Source organism: Takifugu rubripes, chromosome 22 (genome assembly GCF_901000725.2).
Source record: "Takifugu rubripes chromosome 22, fTakRub1.2, whole genome shotgun sequence".
Classification (NCBI taxonomy): Eukaryota; Metazoa; Chordata; class Actinopteri; order Tetraodontiformes; family Tetraodontidae; genus Takifugu; species Takifugu rubripes.
In genome coordinates, this window is record NC_042306.1 from 6855522 (window position 1) to 6873070 (window position 17549).

Sequence of the window (17549 nt, forward strand, 5' to 3'; positions counted from 1 at the left end):
GGGGGTCGTCTAATCGTTAGGTCACATCTTAGCTATGCTGTTATAGGCCAAGGCTGCCAGGGTCCGGAATCATGATCACCTGACAGGCCTCTGTCACCCCACTGGGTCATGGTTTCCTCTCCTCTCCTTTCCGCCTCCTCATCAAGCAGGCTAGTTATGCTGATTCTTGTGTAGTTTTTCTGCTTCTCCCCCCCCCCTTCTGTATTCACTTACAGGTATCACCGCCTTCAGAGCTGCATGATGACCTCCAGCCCCGCTGTATAAATAGTGTATTTTTGTATGTGTTGCTGTTCTCTGTGCCCGTCCTGTCCTGTCCTCTCCTCCCTCTCCTTCTCCTTCTCCTTCTCCCTCTCCCTCTCATTCTCCCTCTCATTCTCCCTCTTCTCCTTCTCCCAGCCGGCCATCACCTTGCCACTGTTGCTTGTCTGGGGTTAGGCCCTGGGAATCTGAAAAGCGCCTTGAAACAATTTTGATTCTTAAAGACGCTATATAAATAAAGATTGATTTGATTTGATTTAAAAAGAGGCCTAAGCTCTAGATCATGAAAAATGGCATAACTTACTGGAGATTACTTTTACACAGATTTTATATAATCCACACAGCTAAAATAGAAGGGAACAAATCAAAAACCTACTTGTCCAAACTGAGTCATTGCCATCTCTTTGAGCTTGTTCAGATGGTTCCCAGACAAATGTTTCTGTTGGGTGCCAAAGCAGGTGAAAAAATAATCCATCTCATAAAGAGCCGCTTTAGGCTTTCTCTTTAAATGTTCTTACCACCCCACTGGGGACACAAATTGCCTGAACATAGCCTCCTGGTTGGCTGAGTGCTGACCTGAGGAACGGTACATCTGTGGACATGAAGATATCACTAAGGTCGATGAGCTGGATGGACACACAGACACAGGAAGCAAATTCAGGGATAATATAGACCATTTTGTGTTATAAAATTTAACCAAGACCATTGTATGATGCAAAGCTGAAAACTGTAAAATTTGCAGTCAATTCAAGAAGGAAGGAGAGTAAACAGTTTTGTTGCACTTTCAAACCACTGCATTCCTCACCTTCATAGCAAATCTGGTATCTGGTTTATCCACCCCATAATCCCTCATGGCCTCTTCAAATGTCATGGTGTTGAAAGGAAGATGAATAGGACCCAATTCTGCAGGCCAGGAGTGCTGGAGCAAACCCTCCACAAGGGACATAATGCCCGTCTGCTCTACAAAAGACATTTCAATGTCTACCTACAGACAATGAGAGCAACTCTGTCAAGAATGCAACCAAACATCCAGCCAGCACAAAAAGCCAAAACATGACAAAAAAAATATCAGTTCAAAGTCAGGCCTTTGCTTAATGCATTTATGAGACCACCTGTCAGATATATCGGAATATATTGGAAATCTGTTAAATAAATAAAAACTTAAATTTAGGCTTTATTTATTTTTTCGCTAAAACAAATAAAAACCCATTATTTTCATTATAATAAATGTAGTCTTGCAAGGTATTTTGTTTACGCATCTTCATGATGAAGCCCCAAAACGTATTACTGTGGAAGCGACCCATCTAATACATAAAAATGTTCTCCTGCACCAGAAAGAAAGAAAGAAAGAAAGAAAGAAAGAAAGAAACAAAGAAAGAAAGAAAGAAAGAAAGAAAGAAAGAAAGAAAGAAAGAAAGATCTCGTCACACAAGGATGACCAAATACTTTGAGTATAGATGCAAATTTGCTTCTACCACTCATTAAGTTCTTTTTAACTTAAGCAGTATACCAGCGCTATTACTAGTGGTACGAGTGGGGGAAGGTAATGTAAGGTTCTTTACGTGGTCATAAATGACAAGAAAGGCACCATATTAGGTACACAGAGCAATTGTCTTCAGCTAATAAATTCTTCTTTAGTCGCTTTCTTCACCCTAGTACCAAAGCTGTCATCAATAATCATATGCTTCATAATGTACAATCATAACCACAAAGGCAAAAATACAATTTGTGTTTGTGTCACCTGAGTGAACTCGGGCTGCCGGTCCGGTTTGGAACCCTCATCTCTGTAGCACCGAGCAATCTGGAAATATCTGAAACAGAATTAAATAAATAACAACCGATGAAGCCAGATTTAGAGGCTGTAGCCTGCTGCTCCTGCAATTGGACGTTATCCACTCTTCAACCACAGAAAAACTAAGAACATTATACTAATACCGTGACAACCATCAAACTTTACACTAACTAACTGACAGATTAATGTAATCAATTCAAAATCAAATCAATCTTTATTTATATAGCGTCTTATACAATCAAAATTGTTTCAAGGCGCTTTCCAGAATCCCAGGGCATGACCCCCGACAAGCAACAGTGGCAACGAAAAACTACCCTTTAACAGGACGAAACCTTGAGCAGGACCAGGCTCATGTAGGGGGACCCTCCTGCTGATGGCCGGCTGGGTAAAGAGAGAGGAGAAGGGGGAGGACAGGTAGAGGATAGGATAGGTAGGAGAGGAGAGGAGAGGAGAGGAGAGGAGAGGAGAGGAGAGGAGAGGAGAGGAGAGGAGAGGAGAGGAGAGGAGAGGGGTAGAGGAGAGGAGAAGTAGAGTGATGGGGAGGTAGAGGAGAGGAGAAGGAGAAGGAGGGGAAAGAGGAGAGGAAGGGAGAGGAGAGGGAGAGGAAAAGGAGAAGGAGAAGGAGGGGGAGAGGAGAGGAGAGGAAAGGAGAGGAGAGGAGAGGCACAGAGCACAGAAACACACACAAAAAATATGATATACAATCACTTCAGCGGGGCCGGAGGTCATTATGCAGCTCCGAGGGCGGCGATACCTGTAAATAAATAGGGGGGAGCAGAAAAACTACACAAGAATCAGCATAACTAGTCTGCTTGATGAGAAGAGGAAAGGAGAGGGGAGGAGAGGAAACCATGACCCAGTGGAGTGACAGAGGCCTGTCAGGTGATCATGTTTCCGGACCCCGGCAGCCTTGGCCTATAACAGCATAGCTAAGATGTTAACCTAACGATTAGACGACCCCCTAAGTATGATAATGTGTCTGTCTATGATAGTAACTGGAACTACTGAATTAGTAACAATAAGCTTTTTCAAAGAGGTAGGTTTTGAGTCTGATCTTAAAAGGAGCGATGGAGTCAGCCTCCCGTACCTGGACAGGGAGCTGGTTCCATAGCAGGGGGGCCTGGTAGCTAAATGCTCGGCCCCCCATTCTACTCCTAGGAACTCTGGGAACCACAAGTAGACCAGCATTCTGAGAGCGGAGCGGTCTATTGGGCTGATAAGGTATCACTAGCTCCTCCAGGAAGGATGGAGCTAGGCCTCTGAGGACCTTGTAGGTCAAAAGAAGGGTTTTAAAAATTATTCTAAATTTAACGGGCAGCCAATGAAGCGACGCCAGTACAGGAGTTATGTGATCTCTTTTGTCAATACCTGTCAGAACTCTGGCTGCATTTTTTTGTAATAAATTGTTAAATGGCATGTTATTTGAGAAAACAATTATGTTCAATACAAACACCTCAATAAAGGCAAACCTGATGTGACTGCTCCAGAAGGGAAGGTGCTGTCAGAATATACTGGTAAATCAGTCTATGGATACATGTCCATGATTTCAACTGTTTCATTTTAGAGAGACTGTTCCCCACCTGTCAATGCCAGCTACCATTAGAAGCTGCTTGAACTGTTGTGGACTCTGAGGCAGACAGTAAAACCTGCCTGGCTCTCTGGATGGAACCACAAACTCTTTGGCACCCTGAAACACAAATTCCTTTCATGTCATGGGTTTGAAATTTGACAAATATCTTCTTTAGTGAGGGAAACTGATGAGCAACACGCAAAACTAGCTTATTCTTGAAAATCCTGGAAGTTCACAGAATTCAATCATATTCAGAGAAAGCCAGTTACTCGTTAACGTATATCAGTTTGAGTAAGGGTTCTGCTTACCCCTGGAGTTCTTTTGAACAATGTTGGAGTTTCAATATCGACAAAACCTGCCAAAGTGAACATAAAGAGAGAATAGTGGCGTTTATATTTGTTTTTATTCACTGCACTGAAAACATATCAAAATGAGTTTTCATGTGACAATTTCATAAAACCCAAATTTGATAGCTGTAAGACTGTTTAATAATTGGCATTAAAACTTACCATGCATATTACAGAGGAACTCTCTCATCTTCATCACCACCTGAGATCTCAGCCTGAGGTTTCTCTGCATTTGAGATGACCTTAGATCAAGGTACCGATACTGCATTCGCAACGCCTCCGATTTCTGTACAACCACAAACATTATTTGGTAGGACTAAGAAAACTTTAATCATTGTGTGTATGTGATATAAAATAACCTACTTTGACAAAATCTTTTATCTCAAAAGGCAGCTTCTGACACAGGTTGTACACCTCGACGCTCTCCGCCAGAATTTCAATCTCTCCTGTTGGCATCAGCTGGTTTGTGTGGACATGACTCAAGTGAGCAAATCACAAGAGATGAAGAGCAAGAGATTTTGGGGTTTAATTCTGAAGTAAATTGCTGTATATGGAGGGAATAAAAAAAAATCCTCACCCCCCTCCAATTAATGCCAAGTTCTTGTGTTTCAGAGAAACGGTGAGTTCAAAACTAAGTTTTTTCTGTTATGAACAATTTTCCTTGCTGCATTTAATATTGAAGTTAATGGCCGAAGTGAGGGGACATGTTGGCAATGTTATGGCAATGCCTCCGGCAAAGTTATGGCAATGTCTCCGACAAAGTTTTAAAGCACTTTTTGAGCCTCTAGGACACGTGTTTCGCACATAGACACAATGGTAAAACAGAGATGGGAGGGAAATTCCACTCCTCAAACGAATACCCCCTGTATCCAATGAAACTGTTTAAATTACAACCAGAAAAAGTTCTGACATGTTGACATGTCTGTAAAAGAAATTATTTTTGTTTAGCATAGATCATTTAAACCAGTAAGGTCAAGCAAGTTCATTTGATGATGCTTGTGCAGGTGTACGAGGTGTCACGAGTTGTAGAACAAAGACTCCTTAAAAAATGATGAAGATGTGCAAGTCAGCAACCTTCAAAATGCTACAGTTTATCATGCTAACCTTGTGATGATGAAGTAAGTAGATGGAAAAGTACTGAGAGAAAGGTGTAGTCACTAAGCATTATAAAAGGGACATGTTTATTACATTGGGCAAAGATCTCTCTGCATGCTGTTGTTGCATGTGTTCTGACTGACTTATTAAACTCTTAAAAGCAGCATTTTGACTTTGTGTTAACTGAAGAAAATCCTCGACATGTTCTCTTGGTCTCTCTTTTTTTTTTTTACATGAAAAACTTGGCAGGCTTCTTAAAGCCACAACATATCAAGAGCTATATTGTGACAGATAGCAACACTGCTAACAAACCTTTTCTATCAAATGCAATGCAATCATAGCTTTGCTTCCTAGTTAAGGTGTGATTTAACAATGTTAAATGTTCTTGCAACAACAAAAAACAGACCTTGTTCTCCTGTCCTTCTGGTCGGCATCTGACAGTTCCTGTGACCTTGATGACAGACTCTACTGTGAGGTCACACAGTGTTGATTTCAAATGCCAAGCAGACTGGGTACACACAAACATTTCAGAAAATCAACAACATAAACATATTTACCAGTAAGAATGCAGCAGCTGAAATGTGGCTTACTTCCTTCTGAGGGATTACAACTTGTGTCATTCCGCTGAAATCACGCAGGATGACGAACAGCTCCTGTCTGTTGAGGAAGAAATTGTTCACTAAAATCAGCCATGACAAAAACCACCAGTTCAAAACACTGACTGAAAGAAGCTCTAAATCACCCACTGAGTTTTGGAACTGAGACAACCAACCAAAAGGTCATATAAATCCAGCAACAGCAACACATAAATTACACAATCTAACCAACTTTTTTCAAATGTGGTTCTCTTAAGTAACACTGGGGGAAAAAACAATCAAAAATTCTCCATAATATGCCAGAATGACAAATTTAAAAAAGAAATCAATATATTGATTCCATGCTTTTTTTTCCCAACAATTGTGGGTTAAAATGTGGTGGAGGGTTTTGTTTTGTTTTAAACTCCTGTGACTGAATTCATTGCGAAACAGTGTTTGATGAGTGAAACCTGAGGTACTGGACCCATCCACACAGAGTGACCTTCTCTCCCACATGATCTGATCTCAGTTCACCACAAGAATGACTCCTGAATGACAGACTGTTGGGACCTAAAACACAGAGAATAGCATTGTAAACGATGGGTTTGCTTCATAGAAGGATTTTCTAATATAAAATACAGAAACACTAGAAAATAACGTAAAAATATTAGGTATACAACCAATTCTAAGAGTGTGTCGTACAGGCTCTGATATATGATGGGTGGATTCATGGATCTCAAAATGGGTAGTTAGTATTTTAGAACACGTTACAAAACAGCACGATACAGAAGGTGAAGCATACAGTATACACAAAACAACAATAAATAATCAACTTTCCATGCATACATCCTTGAATTAGTTAAAAGCAGCATATCCTAGATGACATTGTGTGGGAGGCTGGAACAGAACCTGGACAGGCTGCTGTTCTGCTACAGGACACACGATTCCCTTACACATCAGTACGGTCCAGTAAACCCAAGTCAACAGATGACAGTAGATACATGCAGTCACATGAAGAAGCCTATTGAGTCTGAGCTCTGATGACAGATACCTGTGTTCTGAGGATGAACCATGCAGAGACTGGGGGAGGAGCTCAGGAGTCTAAGTTGAGCTGTGCACGGCTGGATCTCCGGACAAGGTCTGGCACTGCATCTCAGATGTGAGCTTAGATTGCGATAACAAGCAACTACCAGTCGATGAAGCAGGAATTTGCTGCTGCTTGTCATTTTTTCGAATGAAGAACAGCTGAGAGATTATTTTTTTTAAATGGTCATATGAAAGTACCTGCGGCAACGGTCACTGATAGATAACTAGATACCTGGCTGACACACGGACCGCTGATACAATGCATGAGAGATTCACTAAAACACTGAATCAGACTTCCTACAAGGTCAAGAATCCTTCCTTGTGCTCTCAGTCTTGATTTACTTACGGGTATCTAATCAGAGAGCTAATTTGTTCAGTCCATTCAAGTACAATTGTGTAAGACTCGAGAAACGCTTCCCAGAAATGACGTTCGTTGAAGGCATCAGTAATCAAACCAAAATATAATCGATTGAAGTAGATTAGACCGATGCACCCAAACTCGGTAATATATCCCATCAGCCTTTACGGTATCACGTGATAATCTGTCAATGGCGGGTAAACGAGGAGATATGACGTACAAATGTATGTATTATTATGTTATTATTATTATTATTATGTGCTATTTGTTTCACGTATCTTACTAGAGCGTATAATTCTTTCACTTTAGCGGAACATTGCGGCCTCCATTTTAAATATGTTTTTGCCTTTATTTATTTATGCGCGACTATAAACATTTTATTAGATTACGTACCGCTTTAATTCTACCTTGCTAGAGTCGGTGCATTTCAAATGCAAATTTAAGGTACTGTAGGAGTGATATTAATATAACGCAGACTAATGGCTTGAATTGATTTCTTAAGGGAGTGATGATGACATTAGTAAGATGATCCGATGCCGGATGGAGAAGGACCACCTCTTCTCCGGGAAGAGGTTTTCTGCTGCAGCAGGATGGGAGTGGGTGGTGGCAAAATGTTATTAATGACTGTATTTTATTGCTGTAACTTGGAATCTGGTGTGATCACAATCCAGAAACTAAACTGATGGACTTCTGCAATTTGTTTATGTCCTTGTTCCAATTTGTAGAGTTGTGCTGAGGGAAATTGGCCTGAATGGAATGCTGACTCCAGCACGAGCAGCAAGTGGGAGAACCTTTAAAAAAAACCTACAAGGTTTGTAATAATTGCTTTAAATTTAGTCTAAATGTGACAGACTAATACTTATAGGAAATGTTGTATTACTGTTTGAATTATTCGCTTATTCCCTATTTGTAGGAGCTTCAGAGACCACTGTCAGGATCTGGCACTAAATCTGGGGAGGTCACTGCTGACAAGTGGAAATAGTTCCCTCTCATGGATGAAGCGATAGGTGGCAGGCCCTCGATTCGGCCCCCATGCCTCATTGCCTCAGCCTGGGGGGAGAGCCATTCCTTTTCTGAGTCAGGCTCCCCATATTCAGATAGACCTGATGGAGAGTCAGGGACAGGAGGAGGAACCAGGGCCGGCACCACGCAAGCGCCAGCGGTGCGATAGGGTTCTGGAGCTGCTGGAGAGGGCCGAGGAAAGGGCAACAAGAGAGGAAGCCAGGGAGGAGACACTTTTAAATCTGTTACAGAAACTGGTAGATAAAATGTAAAAAAGAATATGTTAAATTGTTTAAATCAAGTTAACTTCCATCAAAGATTGCTTTCTTGGCATCGTATGGTTGATAACAAATGCTTTATTCAAAGTTTAAATTTAATTGATACAGTTTTTGATTTTGAAAAGAAAACTATTTACATAAACACACAAACACATATAAAGAAATTGCATTTATCCTATTGGGATTTTTTAATAACTATTTACAAAAATGGAACACAAAAATGATTCAAATTAAGGGGAACCTGCCAGAAAAAAAGACTTTATGATGGCAGCTAGGTTCAACAGACATCATGCTATAGGCCTGGACATACAGGGATAGCCACCATCCCCAACTATACAATATCCCTCAGGTGGGTACAGTCCCTGAACATACAGAGGGCTGTTTCTCAGGACTCGCGCGTCATGGACTGAGCCTGGGTAGCCAGTAGAAATGTCTATAAAAAGGCCCTGGGGGTCACACACTGCTTGCAGCTGGATGGAGTAGAAAAGCTTCCTGTTAAAATAACAGTGAGCATGTGCACCTGGGGACTTGATTCTAATGTGGCACCCGTCAATGCTGCCCACCACATTTTGAAGAGCCGGTGATCCGGACATGCGCTGAAATCCAGCAGCAATATTTGGAATGTCTATTAGACGCGGAAATTTGATGGTCCGATTTTTCAGGGACAGAACTTTGTCTGACATCCCATGAACAATGTCATAGACTGTGGACCGTGGAATTGAAAATCCCCTTAGACTATTAGACTCGGAAATTTGATGGTCCGATTTTTCAGGGACAGAACTTTGTCTGACATCCCGTGAACAATGTCATAGACTGTGGACCGTGGAATTGAAAATCCCCTTGACACCACACGATAGGAGGTTGCGCTTGCCAGCCAGAAAAGATAGACTAAAACCTCCACTTCCAGACCCCAGCCATGGTCAAACGGTGAGTTCAGGACATCGATGAGTTTGGCCACCGTTGACCGTTCACAATAATGTGATGGGTGCCCGTTCTGTAGGTAAAACAAAGTTGTTGTGTTAAAGGCAATTTTCACTGTGCTGTTTAATAAATTAGATTAAATTTCTCGGAAACAAGAACCCAATGTGTAGTTTACAATTGTTTTCACTAGGGATGCAATATGATCATCTTAAAATAACAACATAAATGTGGAAATCAATCTACCATCAAATGTTTACCCCCCTCCCTCACTTACAGTTTGACATTTGGATCTTAGAGCAAAAATTGTCATTTTGTGATGTAAAATTCCTTTATTACTTATATATATATACTTGAGAATGTACCATCATGTCATGGCGCGAACTTCTCTATAGGACTAGGTGTTAGAGTCCCGACCTATTCATGGTAAGTGAAGAAGACTTGGATGGAGCAGGATTGGCACTCATGATTCTGTGGTGTCACCAGCTCGACACATCATCAGTTGTGTGCCTTGGCATCATTAGGTGTTTCAGCCATTTAAACACAAGACACCCTCCACCAAGGTTGGCCCACCACAGGCTGATCAAACCTGGGTGTGTGTGTTGCACAATGGCACCACATGATCACTTGGCCGCCCACAATAAGTCCCTCCGTTTCAACCACAGCCAGTGACTGCTTTGCTCTGCTGTAGCAGCGAGCTCTTTTACTGCCCTTCGTTGGGCCTGCCCTCTGATGCCCATTTCCTTCACTGGACACTAATTATTTTAGATAATAAGGAAGTGTTATGTTATTATTATTGACATTAATATTTTAATAATATTTAATAATATTTAATAATAATTAAATGGCCACTTTTCCCGGCGACCGGTTCGTTATTATTATGCGACAACATTACGTCATTTCACGTGCGCCGTAGTGTCCGAAAGCTAACTTTGAATTGAGTGCGCTACGTAGTTCACTCAATCCATGTCCCCCATGTAGTGAGTAGTGAATAGGGAACGAGTGTGTGGTTTCGGAAACAGCGATGGTGTCGCATAATAATTATGAACCGGTCGCCGGGAAAAGTGGCCAGGTCCATTAATTTGTCATCAAAAAATGGATCCAGAGCTACTTTTCATCTTTGTAAATATTCTTTTACTGATATTCTGTAGCCTGGTGAGGAACAGACGATTCCAAAGAACAATTTTAAGTGAGGGGCGGGGGGATCAGTAAAGATTGATTGATTTTTATTTATTTATTTTTTTTACATATTAATGATCATATTGGACCCTCCTGAAAAAAAAATCTTATTTCCAAAAATTTCATATATCCAACCGCACAGTGGAAATTACGTTAAAATTATATCCCATCAGCCTTTACCGTATCACGTGATAGCGTAATGGCTGATGGCATACATTTTCCGAGTTTGGGCGCTCGCTTGTACACTACTTTTCGCAGTGCATTGTGGGATACATTGAGTGCACTACATAGGGTACAGCGATGCACACTAACAATTCGGACACTATTTTAAAATGGCGTCCACACTATTGAGTGCACTATGTAGGGTATAGGGGGTGGTTTCGGACACAGCCATGTTGTCTCCTCAGTGTTGACCCGGAAGAGAAACAAGCCGTAGACGTCACGTTGAGGGAACGAAGGAACAGTGGTTTGATTGTTCAGTTTCCTCTACGCTGTCTTCTTTTTTCGAGGAATCTAGTAGAGGGAAATTGTCAGAGGTTGTTAATCTGTATATTTCTGAATTCATATGGTGGTTGGTTCATTGAATATCAGCGCCATACGTTGATAAACGCTGACGGAACCCAACGCCGATGTGTTCTTTTCTGATCCCAACTAGTCGATTTTATGATGTACCAGGCGAGCTGCTGCTCTGGTATTTTAAAGGTGACGTGTTCGATGTGTAGGTTGTGATTATTGTAAAGGGAGAGAGCTGGTTAATTTTTCTAGATTTTTTTGTTGACTTTGGCTGACACGTCGTTCGTTTTAGCTCTCCTCGGCTGAATTCTTGTGCTTACCAACAGGAAAGTAAAGGAGTTTTTTTTTTTTTTTTACTTCAATGGCGCCAATGGGCATCCGTCTGTCACCGCTTGGTGTGGCGGTGTTCTGCCTGCTTGGAGTCGGTGTCATCTACCACCTGTACGCCGGTGTCATCTCCAGCCGCTTGGCGACTTTCAGGTCAGACCGAACTATTTATTCTCACTGGTACAACCTACATACATAGTGTTCAGTCAAAATGTCCAATTTATGATTAGATATAATGCCAATACTAATATTGAACGGTTATAACTAACTCTTTTCGGACTGACTGTAAGATTGACTGTGTGTGTCAGCTTATTTTTGCAGGTCTGCAGTAGTCATTTTCATATTCATCATTAGTAATAACTTATTTGTGCCACTAGCTTATAATTATTTTCTGGATTTTGTCTTTTGTCTGTTTTCTTTGTATCTATAGACAGAGGAGAGATGTAGACCTAAGAGAACTGCTGGCTGTCTCTGTGGAGGCTGCAGTTCTGGGTGGCAAAGAGGTGCTCTTTTTAAATTAAACATATTTATATTCAAATAAAAACCATGGCTTATTACCATTTTCATTGAGTTGCTTCTAACTGCAGCGTTAAATTAGATTGTGTTAAAGGATTTCTCTTCATTTTTCCACAATGTGTTTTTGGTCCGAAGATTATAACACAGATTGTTTGTCCAGGTGAAGACAATTCAAGAAGAAGATGGATTGAAGGAGAAGTCAAAGGGGAAGACGAAGGAGGGAGCCACTGAGCTTCTGACCATGGGTGACCTGCAGTCTCATAGGAAGATGTTTAACCTATTAAAAAACACCTTTCCTGATATTACAGTGAGTCTCTATAAGATCGAATAATTTCAAAGGGTTTTTTGTGCGAGAAGAGAGCAGCTTTATAATCTGTTTCTGTTCAATTCAGTGCAGGAGTACATTTTAGTGTGCATGAGTGTTTGTTTCCAGGTATACAGTGAGGAGTATGATAACACAGTGGACAAAATCACCTGGAGCCAGGATATCCCAGCTGACATTCTTGATAAGATAGAGGGAGGCAAACTGGTTCCTGTCAACAGTGTCACTGTGTGGATTGACCCCCTGGATGCTACACAGGAATACACAGGTGTGTAGCCGCTGAAGTTCACTGTACATCAATTTCTAAATATTAATGCATCTGAATAATGAAATATTCTGATCCTCAATGATGAACTGTCATGTTAAATGTTGTGCAGGTCATGACAATGTAATGTTTAAAGAACCGTCAAGAGTGCCCAGCAGCAGTTTGGTGTCTGCCATTTTGGTTCCTCTTTATTGTTTTTCCTAACAGAGAAACTGGTAAAGTACGTCACGACGATGGTCTGTGTGGCTGTTAATGGTAAACCTGTAATTGGGGTGATACATCAGCCCTTTACTGGATTCACTGGTAAGAGAGAGTTTGTATGTGAGGGGAAAAGTTTTTATGTGCGTTCTCATTGCCTCATTTTCTTAAGATGAACAATCATCCATCCATCCATTTTCATGATATGGGGGATGGCTACAGCCCATCCCTGCTGCCTTCAGGCAAGAAGCTGTACAACCATTAAAATTATATTTCTTTCTGACTGAATGACTCCAGTGCTAATCAATTGTGATTTGAAGTCATCGACCTACATTTTTAGACTCTATGATTGGTTCTGAGTCAAGGTCAGCCTGATAAACATGCAATTTTGACTATTAATTCATGAACGATCCCTTTTCTCACCTAAAACCTTTTTCTTATTTTTTTATATTTTCCGTAAATCATATTTGGAGTCCGCTTAAAAATAAACTAATATTGTACAAATTTTATTGTGCAAATATGACATGGGATACATGGTGTAGATTTTTTTTAAATAATGAAAATAGTGAAAAATAACTATCTGCTGAACTTATATGTTCCTACCCAGCCTGGGCATTTGTAGGTCATGGATCAAATATGCGCAGCCGCTCATCATACAGCGTTAACCCTCCAAAGGTAATTGTTTCACGTTCCCACTCTGGAAAGGTGAGCACCTTCATCCAGGAGGCTTTTGGGAACACAACTGTCATCCCAGCAGGTGGGGCAGGTAAGTAAAGAGCTCTCAAGTGTCTGTAGACAGGTTTTATGGAATTCTCAAGATATCTACATCAAAAATGCAACAACTCACTTATTGTTAATTTATTGTTTGCAGTGTGTTAGTAGTGATGGCTATAGAATTAAAAGAATAACACTTGTGTTGACAGTGGAGCAGCATTATGCTTTGATGTCATTCTGTCTGAATAATGCAGAGATGGTCCTTAGTTACTGGTCCTCTCTCTGAGGCTTTTTTCTCCAGGTCAACTAAACATGTTTCATGGTGACTCTTGAGTATATTAAGAATTCCATGGGAAAATTACAGTATGTGGTGTCACTTTTCTGACCATGGTCTTCATTCTTGTCTCAGGATATAAAGTTCTGTCACTTTTGGAGATGCCTTCACATGAAGAAAAGTCTGTAGACCAAGCTGATGTTTATATCCACGTTACCTTTATCAAAAAATGGGATATTTGTGCTGGTGCAGCATTACTGAGTGCCCTGGGTAAAGCAACAGCTTACCATTTCATATTTTGATGTGCACATTTCGTAGTTTTTTGTGTTTTAAGGTCCACATTGAAAAGAAAGTCTTTATTTTACCTAATTGTAGATTCATTTCATGTATCAATTTCTATTCAAATGATAAATGATCCAGATAATTGTTTCAATTTTATCAGGTACACCTTGAAATCATTCTTCATTCAGTACTAATATATTATTCAGGATTAATCATATTATACATGTAACTATGATGATTGTTGTTATTGCAGGAGGGCAAATGACAACATTAAAGGGAGAGGACATTGACTTTAGTGGAACACCAGTCAATAAAGGTGGTCTTGTGGCCAGTGTGGGTGTCAACCATAAGGTGTTGGTGGACAGACTGCCAATGTGGGATCCTGAAAAACACTGAAACACAAACTGCTCCCGTTGACATTTTCATCACTGGACATCAGATGACCAGATTCTGAACGGGAACCAACAATGCTGCCGGCATAAAAAAGATCTGAACTCACTTTTTTAAATGTATACATGCTTACAGCAAATGGTATACATTGCACACACTCACATTTGTTTTTTCTTCATCAATATGACACTAGTTGCTAAAGGCTCAGCTGAGGAGCACAAAGGTGAACATGATCTGCAGTGACTCTGAATAGCAATGGATTCATGCCATTCAGAGACATGTTTGTTCCTGAATACCATTGTCATATGTTGTCTGTGAATATACAGTATGGGACTTTATGGGAATATTAGTGAAAATTTAGCCGCACTGGACTACATTACCGTACATCTTTATACCACGGTGGTTGCTTCCAACTGTAGTCTTCTGCTTTATTCAACTGGCAAAAAGCCTTATTGAGAGGTAATAAAGGACAAAAATATTTATTTCTTTATGGAGAGGAACTTTAAATTGCAGAATTCTAAATTAAAGTCCAACTTGACATGTTAAATTCTGTTTTGGTCTTCATGATTCAGTTTGAAATCATGTGTCTGTTGGATTTTTTAAACCTTTTTCTTACCTGTGCCAAGTATTCTGCATGTTTATGTTATTTGAACTTTGACTGAGTGATCTCAGTGACAGCTCTACCTCTAAACCAAGAACTGACTCAAGTTTGTAATAAAAGAATATTTCAAATAATTTAAACCCAATGGACATTGGCCATCAGTCTGTAAATGCAGATACTAAAATTTTAGAGTGGCTCACTCTATTGGGAACTTTGCTGAAAAACAGATAGTTCTTGGGCCCCAGTGCAGACAAAACATGGAAGGTGTCAGAACACCTTCAGAGCATTGCCCAGGTACCCATAAGGAAGGTACTGAACCCACAGGTGCTCATATAGGGCCCTGTGATGAACTGGAGAGTCATCCAGGAGTGAACCCTGCCTTCACCCATTGTGTTCCTCCCCATGACCCAAAGGGGATAAAATAGTTAAGATGAGACGAGAGACTAAAATTTCACTTGATTTAATAACCTGCAAAGATACAAGGGTTCCTTTTTTTTAAAAAGAAGGTAATTTGAGAACTTGATGTGTCCATTGGATGTTGCTGTGAGTGTTTTGCTGTCACCATGAACATTATGTGGTTTCACACTCCTTGTCTTACTCAGGTATGCAATTCAAATGACCACACAAAAAGCATTCTATTCAAATTCCCATTTTTAAGATCAAATCTTCTTTCCTGGATATATTGGAGCACATGCACTGCAGTAATGCAAGAGCACCAGAGCCCAAAATTATTGCGCTGCAGCATATTGCATCAAATGCATGTAATGAGTTGATACTCAATCTGAAATCTTTAGATTACTTAGAAGAAACTGTAGAATATTTTCATAGATATATCTTCATTTTTGACTGCAGAATCTTTGCTATAGGAATTTTCTCCCCTATATACAGTATGGGGCATCAACGTAAAACTGGGGGATGTTTACTTGAATGTCACTTCACACAGCAAAGGTCCAAATAATTAGTACCACATGAATAGAAAAGCCATGAAATCTTCAGAATATACGATTTGACTGAAAATCAACAACCTTACAGTAGCATAAACTGCAGGAAACAACTTAGCAACATTTTTACAAATATTTACCTTCTGAGTAGAAAGGAGTGAATGTTGAGCTGTAAAATGAACCTCTCTGGCAGAAATTCCTCCACCATTGTTGGAACTGTATCTTCAAACCTAAGTTGGATTTTTCTGTAATTAACAAGATCTCAATAAAATCCTCTGATCTTAAGCAAAACAATCTCAACTTTGTACCGAACTCCGGGCCATCTAATTGGTGTTTGTATGTTTTTCCTGCAGCAAAAGGCAAAACCAATCAGTTGATCAGGGACTCTAATGTGACTCATGACCAGTCCATAATCCAATTCCTGTTTCTGTGGGATACACTCCAAGATCCCTAGCTACCCTGATTACATGAAACTTTAGCTTTAGCTTCAGAATTTTAACAGATGGTATTATTGATGGTATTATGAAATTATTCATACTTCTAATGGCTTATATTGTAGTTATACTTTATTTGCAATGGTTCCAATATGCTAACTCATAAACACCACAGTGATTATTTGTAAGTGGTTAATATTCTTCAATCCAAAATATGAAAGGTATTGACTTGACTCAATTCCTATATTTTCATGATCACTGTAATTCAGTTGAATCCACTTGCTTTTGATGTGACAAACTGACAGCTTTTTACTAGGCTGTTGTAAAAACCTCAAGAGGCTATTTAGGTTTAATTCCTTTGCTCCATTATTATGAGATACTCTGATTAAGTTCAAATGGGTTTTGTGCTTTAAACCATACTTTCTTACATTACCTATGCACCCTTTAGGTCATTATTAGTATTACTTTTTTTTCCATTGCTAAATCAATGTTTCCAGTTTATTTACTCTATTCCACAAGATTCTCCTGTACCTAATCTTCTAAATGCAGCTTTTGTAAAATATGTTAAACTGTATCTGTTGTAGAAGTGAAGGGATGAAAAGAAGTGGAGGGACCTATATAGTAGGTTCCTAATAGTTGAAGCCATGAGCCTGACGCTCTCCTCTCTTCTCGTTCACCTCGTCCACAAAAAGCACTCCAAACGACTTCTTGGTTTTCATGTTTTATTCAAAAAAATGAACAGGATACAAAAGATCCAGCATGACAAACAAAAAAAACAAACAAATTCTGTTGGCTTGGAAATCAATGTTAAAAGGCAAAAACTTAGCTAGCGAGTGAGTGAGTGAGCGCGCGAGAGAGAAACTGTGGCTCAACTCCATGACAACTACCCCACGCTGCATGATACGCAGTCTTTTATATGTAAACGACCGGAAATGTAATTAAAGGGCATTTACGCAATTTTAAAATAAAATCCTCCACACACATTTGAGTCAAATAAATGAAATAATAACTTATTAATATGAACTGTTCCCTTGTAAATAATGTAAGTAAACGTTTTTCTCAGATTCAACAGCAACTAATTTTATCATGACAAAATGAAATTATTTAAACATTAATTAACTGAAAAAGTATTTAGGCTCCTACACACACACACACACACACACACACACACACACACACAGACATATATATATATATGAAAATAATGAAATGTGTGTGTGTATAAATGAACCTATTATGAACCTAATGTAAAACAAAATATGTAAAAGAAACAGGAGGAATTAAAACCCAACGAGAATAATAGTTTATGCCATA

The 17549-nt window shown here is 39.8% G+C and overlaps 2 protein-coding genes across 6 annotated transcripts in view; one reads left to right on the top strand and one right to left on the bottom strand.

The window, feature by feature from the left end:
* dars2 (aspartyl-tRNA synthetase 2, mitochondrial) overlaps nt 1-6899 on the bottom strand; it is a 29445-nt gene extending 22546 nt beyond the window's left edge. For 4 of the 5 annotated variants that reach the window (XM_029831536.1, XM_029831537.1, XM_003975504.3 and 1 more), the window contains exons 1-12: nt 6689-6899; nt 6108-6207; nt 5653-5719; nt 5469-5570; nt 4331-4426; nt 4130-4253; nt 3929-3975; nt 3631-3737; nt 2000-2069; nt 1064-1243; nt 777-884; nt 635-697 (exon numbers count right to left, since the gene is read on the bottom strand). In XM_029831536.1, coding sequence (XP_029687396.1) covers nt 635-697; nt 777-884; nt 1064-1243; nt 2000-2069; nt 3631-3737; nt 3929-3975; nt 4130-4253; nt 4331-4426; nt 5469-5570; nt 5653-5719; nt 6108-6207; nt 6689-6863 — 1239 coding nt within the window. In that variant the 5' untranslated portion in view covers nt 6864-6899. Of the gene's footprint in view, nt 1-634; nt 698-776; nt 885-1063; nt 1244-1999; nt 2070-3630; nt 3738-3928; nt 3976-4129; nt 4254-4330; nt 4427-5468; nt 5571-5652; nt 5720-6107; nt 6208-6590; nt 6625-6688 lie in introns of those variants that run through there. The other variant, XM_029831538.1, reaches the window with a different exon arrangement.
* A 3949-nt stretch (nt 6900-10848) lies between these two features.
* Nucleotides 10849-16092, top strand: bpnt2 (3'(2'), 5'-bisphosphate nucleotidase 2). Its single transcript, XM_003975505.3, has 8 exons — nt 10849-11451; nt 11729-11801; nt 11975-12121; nt 12248-12404; nt 12609-12704; nt 13207-13365; nt 13723-13857; nt 14123-16092. The coding sequence occupies exons 1-8, from the start codon at nt 11333-11335 to the stop codon at nt 14263-14265; spliced, it is 1029 nt and encodes a 342-aa protein (XP_003975554.1). The 5' UTR covers nt 10849-11332; the 3' UTR covers nt 14266-16092.
* The last annotated feature ends 1457 nt before the right edge of the window (nt 16093-17549 follow it).